General features: G+C 36.3%; 1 protein-coding gene across 1 annotated transcript; it reads left to right on the forward strand.

The window, feature by feature from the left end:
• Nucleotides 1–5,898: 5,898 nt before the first annotated feature.
• Nucleotides 5,899–6,867, forward strand: LOC139032719 (olfactory receptor 7A10-like). The gene has a single exon (XM_070460315.1). It carries the CDS (start codon nt 5,899–5,901, stop codon nt 6,865–6,867), a length of 969 nt encoding a protein of 322 aa, XP_070316416.1.
• The last annotated feature ends 593 nt before the right edge of the window (nt 6,868–7,460 follow it).

Below are 7,460 nucleotides of genomic sequence, written 5' to 3' on the forward strand. Positions count from 1 at the left end.
ATGAAGTGCCTAAAAACTATCCATCTCAGGTTAAATAGCATTAAAACATCTAACTTTTTAACAATTAACAAATATTTTATGTGAGGGAATAAATGACAGTTCTTAACTTGCAATAAAGGAAGACATTCTTAAATCTTTGGACAAATGTTACAAGGAGTTAACAAATGTGGTTACATATCAAAAGAATACTTCCATCTTGTAGAAAAAAAGCAATTTTATGAGAATTAAAGGACTTTGTGCTCACCACAAATTAATCTTTTAAGGATCAAAGGGACCTAGTCCTGACAGTTCCCTTAGTCTCAGGGTTTGGAAAAAAAATTAGTTTATGATTAAGCTACAGCTGTCCAGGTTAGATCTCTGAAAAACAGACAAGATCAAGCACAAGGAGTAATAAAGGCTGGATTTACTTGACTTTGAAACTGATCTCTTGGGATCAGAGGATCATTAGGAAAATATTTCTTTCATTTTATTGCAGTGGCCCAAGAGAGAAATCATATATGTAGAGGTAGAAATAACTGGAGGGAAATATGCCTAATGAACAGGTACAGAGAGCTATTAATATGTCCCTCGCTGAGGTCCCTTAGTGTTTGCATCCTTAAGTTGGACAGGACACAGAGTTGCTTTTAGAGTAAAAAGTCTGGATCAGGGGCCAGTACTTTACTACACAGCTGTCTTGTCTGGTGACAGAGCTTCAGTCTTCATCATCAGCCACCCAGTGACTCAGATTCCACAAGAGACCTCCTTCTAAGAAACTCCATCTAGGTAAGTCTGAGAGCAGAGGAGTTACTTCAGGAAAGATTCAGAGTATATGAAACCTGAGAACTTTTACCTGAATTCAGCTAAGAGACTAAACAGCCTAGCCCAGAGATGAGAGAAGACTGTTTATATTCTTGGTTAACTAATAATGTATAGTTTATTTATTTACTCTGTTAATAATAATGTGTTTTTTTGAATCTGCAATGCAAATGGACAATTAAGTAATGGGAATGAAGGTCTGGTTTGATGACAATGTGAAATAAGTGAGATAAATAACATATTTCCAGTAAAATTAAAATATATATGAGTTTTGCTGTTCAGCAGAATAAGAACATATATAGTATTATATGTGGAGGCCTATGCAGAAATTTGAATGTTTTAAATTTGAGCATATTCTGTATTCATTTAAAAAACATCTAAATCAAAGGAGGTAGATATTACCTGCAACATCAGTTTGTGAGGCATCTATTTCACAATATCTTCTCTTATGCTATGCGCTCACATGAAAAAAAAATGCATTTAATACATCTGAAGAAGAATGCTGAATGCTTTTTCTTTGCAGTTATTTCATTAATAATGAGTCCACATATATTGATATTTGGAGGACTTTTAAATATTTTTTCTATTGTAAATTGAATGTGAAAGTTCTTTTCACAGTTTATATATAAGCACCTGAGTTTCTAAATATTGTTTTCATTCCATATTTTCAGAAAAAATTGATTTTTACACTAACTGCTCTTTGACATTAACTCATATATATATGTGTGTGTGTGTGTGTGTGTGTCCTGACATATGGTCTATTCTACACTATTTCCCAGCACAAAATTTTCTAAAACTTAAGTCATGCAGTGCCTATAAGATGTTAATCTCAGGTTAAATAATATTAAAATATCTATATTTTTTAAAATAGTTGACAGATATTTTATATGAGAGCATAAATGACAGCTCTTAATTTGCAATAAAGGAAGATATTCCTAAATTTTTGAAAAAATGTTTTAAGAAGCCAAAAAATGTGGTGCCCATGATTACATAATATGAATATGTTTTAGGGGGAAATCTGTGAAAATATATACATTTTGAATGGTTCAGTCAATCAGTTCAGTTTCTAGTCATGTCCAACTCTTTGTGACCCCATGGACTGCCACACGCCAGGTTTCCCTGTCCATCACCAACTCCCAGAGATTGCTTTACTGAGTGGTTAGTTCTATTATTAAATCATGTTATATTTCCCATGTTATATTTGGACTTTTTTTCTGTATCCTTGATAGTAATGACAGTCCTTTATATGTATTGTGTTCTTATTTCACATCTGCATTTCCTTAATGGTAATTTTTTTGCCTTTATGTTTAGATTTGTTTTTAAAAATAGAAGTCATTCTCTCCACTCTTGTGGAAGGCATTTTTTTTTTCATTCAATTAACTACTGCTTCTTTTTCATAAGCATTCTGGAATCTTTTTATTGTTATATTGATAGAAAGTAAAACTTTAGACGTTATCTCTTTTTTTGCTTTTCAAGTATCGTGTCTTTACATTTTTCACTAACAGTCCTTTGCTGTTTTGAACTATAATTAGAGATCCAAAGTAATACAATTAAAATTTTATTTTATATGTCTTATTTCATATCAGTCTTATTAAATATCATTTAATACAATTAATTGAAACCACTAGTCTTCACATCGAAGAAGACAATGGCAACCCACTCCAGTACTCTTGCCTGGAAAATCCCATGGATGGAGGAGCCTGGTAGGCTGCAGTCCATGGGGTCAGGAAGAGTCAGACACGACTGAGCGACTTCACTTTCACTGTTCACTTTCATGCATTGGAGAAGGAAATGGCAACCCACTCCAGTGTTCTTGCCTGGAGAATCCCAGGGACGGCGGAGCCTGGTGAGCTGCTGTCTATGGGGTCACACAAAGTCGGACACGACTGAAGCGACTTAGCAGCAGCAGCAGCAGCAGTCTTCACATGGTTTTATTTCTCTTTGCATCATTTTTATTTTATGAATTGTCATTTCCTCAATATTTTTCCATATAAATGCACACACTTTTAAAACACAAAGCTGAATAAAATATGAGGCCTCTGTTCATTTGAATATTAAATCATAATAGAAAAATTTTATTGCAATCATATAAATGCATATCCTCAGAGATAAATCATATGTTAAAAGGATATATTATCTTGGCTTCTGTAGGATTTTATGGAATATGGCATGGAGAAGCCTCTGCATGTTGGACTAGCAACAGAATCAGATCTAGACTGTGCCCATAGCTACTGTAAATAGTGCTGCTATGAACATTGGAGTACACTGTCTTTTTCAACTATGGTTTTCTCGGGGCATATGTCCAGTAGTGCAATTACTGGGTCACCTCGTAATTTTATTCTTAGTTTTTAAGCAATCTCCATACTGTTCACCATCACAATATTATAAAGCAATTATACTACAATTAAAATAACTTTAAAAAATAAAAATAAACAAAAATAGAAAAACGTCCCATACTGCCATGAATTTCAGATATTTTGACTATGTAGAGAAGAATTTTTACATTGTTTTACACACCTTTTGCATTGCATATTGCAGTATATGCAAATATAGAAATAAACATATATGTACATACACAGACAGATATACTAACTTACATACAAGGGACTGAACAAAGAGAACCCTGATATGACTTTGTCTGTATCCTTACTCTGAAGGATGCTCTTTGATAAGTTATTTTGTGTTTTATTTAATCTACTATATTTAATTCTTAGATAGTTCAGTTCCCTAGTAGGTCCTCATCTCAGAATATGGAAAAATATTCATTTTGTGTGTACTCCATACCTGTTTTAGCATTTCCCTGCCCCTGTTCATCCTTTCATCATCTTTCAGCCTTGGCAATTTTGTGGGACCATAATCTTTCAAGTTCATGTGATATATATTTATTCATTACCATTTCCAACTAAGTCTGGTGTGGGTGGGGTCAGAATGGCAGTGAGTAAGTATAGCATCGTTACATGTGTCAAGATATTCACAACATAGGAAAATAACAAGGAATTAGAAATATACATTGATGGCTCATATAGTTAAATTAAGTGTATGAGGAAATGTCACTTTCCTTTAGAATTATTAATTTAAAAAATGGTTCATGAGAGAGCTTCCTACAAGCAATGTGAAAGCATAGATGGAGTTTTTAAAGACAAAGGAGGCGTGAACATTTCCAAGTAAGAAAGTGAATGAGACTCGAAAAAAGGGAAGTATCATAGTGGCTCTGAGCATTAAAGTTTTCACATCTGGTGAAACAGTCAAGTTCAGTGTTTACTAGCTCTATGTGGCCAAGAGCAGGGCAATGTGAGTGTGAAGTTTATAGAAAGCACACAAGGTGAGCATCCTTTTAAGCTACAGAATTTTGGCTTCATTCTCCAGTGGCAATTCACTATTCTGAATTATGTATTTATTCATTTTGCTCATTTTTCTACTTCATTCAGTAAACAATCTTTGCATTATAAGGACATCAGTCCCTTTTCTTTTGAATAAATTGATATTTTGCTGCTTTACTGGTTATTCTGGGCATCATGGGGTTTCTTTGGTGGCTGGTGGTAAAAAATCCTCCTGCAAGGCAGGAGACTCAGGAAACACTGGTTCAATCCCTGGGTGGGGCAGATCCCTGGAGAAGGAAATGGCAACCCACTCCAGTATTTTGGAAAATCCCATGGACAGGGCTATAACAGAAGTTGCGGTACTCCCTGAACTAAAGAAGCTTTCTCCTCACCTCCTTCTCTCAGAGACCACCTGAGTTTATTAGGCCATTTTTCTCCCTCATGTCTATTTCTTTCCTACAACTATGCTTTTTGAACTTTTTAAAATGTTTCATCAAATAAAGAGAGAAAATAGTCATATTAAAATGGAGAGCCATGTTTCACTGTCCATAGAAAACTTAATAACTGGAATTTGGGTACTACTTCCCCATAATTGAGGGTATAGATAATCTGGTTTTGACAACTCACCTTGTATTACTTCTGATCTAATTTTGCAGCTGAAGTTGAGAAGATGCTGTGTGTGTGTGTGTGTGTGTGTGTGTGTGTATGTGTGTGTTGTGAGGTATGAGAGTACTTATGACAGGAGGATCTGAACTCATATACACAAATTATTCTCCTTAAAATACAGACATCAGAGAGTAACATGGAAACTTACATCGCCATATGTAAAATAGACAGCCAATGGGAATTTGCTATATGACTCAGGGAACTCAAACAAGGACTGTAACAATCTAGAGGGGGAGGATGGGGAGGGAGGTGGGAGGAAGGTTCAAGAAGGAGGGCACATATGTATACTTATGGCGTCATGTTATTTGGCAGAAAACAACAAAATTCTGTAAAGCAACTACCCTTCAATTAAAATAAATACAAAAACAGAAAGCTGGCCATCATAAGATTAGAGCAAAAATATATTAAATAAAATCAATAAAATGTATAAAGTGCAAGAACAACATGTGAATGATGGACTCCCTGTATTCCTTAGCATCTGTCCTATCTCTCATCACTCTCCCTCTTGATCATTCCCCTTGACACGCAAACTTCCACTTGAGCCTTGACTATCAGAAACAATGGCCTTCCTCAGGGTCTTAGCACTGGCCATTCCTCCTGCCAGGCCCACATTTCCTGAGATAACCTTGACACCCCAGATCCTCTTCCTTGATATCTCTGTTCAAATGTTACGTTGTTTGCCAGTCTACCTGAACACCCAGTAAAATATAACACCTCTACTACTACCTACTATATACCTTCTCTACTTTACTTCATTTGACATTTTATTATATATCTACTTGTTTACATTCTTTCTCCATCATTGAACTGTAGGGACTTGTGTCTCAGCATATTCTACTTATTCAGGAGATGGTGCATACTCAATATATAGCCTCAATGCTTTGTCAGAATCCCTCATTCAAAGTTTACAATACATGACCTCTTGGTGAAAAGACAGATGAACAGGAATTTGTAATCAGAGGATGTCCCAAAAGGGAAAAGTTTCACACCAAAACTGTAGGTGTTGATTTCTTGACAGCAAAACATAAATTGTACAATTTCATTTATACCAGTAAGGTCTATTTTTGTTATATCAGTCTTATTATTAGTTTTATTTCTAGGTAGTGACCTCCACTACATGGAATCAGGAAATGATACACAGATTTCAGAATTTCTTCTTCTGGGATTCTCAGAGGAACCAGAACTGCAGCCCCTCATATTTGGGCTTTTCCTCTTCATGTACCTGATCACTGTGCTTGGGAACCTGCTCATCTTCCTGGCTGTCAGCTCAGACCCCCAACTCCACACCCCCATGTACTTCTTCCTCTCTAACCTTTCCTTTGTAGACATCTGCTTCACCTCTGTCACCATCCCAAAGATTCTGTGGAACATCCAGAGGCAGAGCAAAGGTATAAGTTATGCAGGCTGTATTAGCCAGATGCACTTTTTCCTACTGTTTGCAGGGCTGGATAACTTTCTCCTGACTGTGATGGCCTATGACCGCTACCTGGCCATATGTCACCCTCTGCACTACACAGTCAAGATGAACCCCCAGCTCTGTGGACTGCTGGTTCTGGTGTCCTGGGCGATGAGTGCTCTGAATTCCCTGTTACAAAGCTTAATGATGCTGCGATTGTCCTTCTGCACAGGCTTGGAAATCCCTCACTTTTTCTGTGAGCTCAATCAGGTTGTCCGATGTGCCTGTTCTGACACCTTTCTTAATGACATAGTAATATATTTTGCAGCTGCAATCCTGGGTGGTGGTGCATTCACTGGAATCATTTATTCATACTCTAAGATAATCTCCTGCATACGAAGAATTTCATCAACTCAGGGGAAATATAAAGCATTTTCTACCTGTGCATCTCACCTCTCAGTTGTTGCCTTATTTTATTGTACAGTCCTATCAGTGTACCTTAGCCCTGCTTCTACCCATAGCTCACAGTCAAATATAACAGCTTCAGTGATGTATACAGTGGTCACACCCATGCTGAACCCTTTCATCTACAGTCTGAGGAATAAAGACATAAAAAGGGCTCTGAGAAGATTCATTGGGATGGCGTCTCTAAAAATGCCAACTTACCTCTGGTTGAAAAAGTGTAAATGATTGCCAAGCTAAAAATATGGAGCAAGAAATTACTATTTTTTGACCAGATTGTAGGTGTAGACCATGCTTTTTCTATTATTTCCTGGTACTTCCTTTGCTTTGACTTCAACTTCTATCTACATTTAAGAGATTCAATTTTTTAAGATTTCCACTCTAATGTATAAAATATTTTTCTGCTTTCACACAGTGAGAGAATAATAAATAAATGATCATGATACCTGGCTACTAGTTATTTATTAATGATATATACAGGTGCAGATTAGTTGACATTAATGGTGGAAGTTAGATTGGGGGAAAAAATAGATGAGGACTTTTTTCCAAGCAGAAGAAGTGCCCAGGGGTTTATAAAACTTAGAAATTAAAATCCACTGCAAGTAGAAGAAAAGCTAGTTATTTCTTAATGAGATAAGGAAGCAAAATCTAGCAGACATGCAGGACCATACTTGTGGCAAAGAATGGTTGCCAACAAACTGAGCGCATAAACGAGGTAAAATGGGCTAATGTGAAGTAACTGATAGGACAAGGAGTAGAGTTGTGACAGATGCCTGATGAATAGTGTGTGGTCTTGGTGGGAAAGAAATGAAACTGGGAGG

This window comes from Odocoileus virginianus, chromosome 3 (genome assembly GCF_023699985.2).
Source record: "Odocoileus virginianus isolate 20LAN1187 ecotype Illinois chromosome 3, Ovbor_1.2, whole genome shotgun sequence".
In the NCBI taxonomy this organism is placed as follows: domain Eukaryota; kingdom Metazoa; phylum Chordata; class Mammalia; order Artiodactyla; family Cervidae; genus Odocoileus; species Odocoileus virginianus.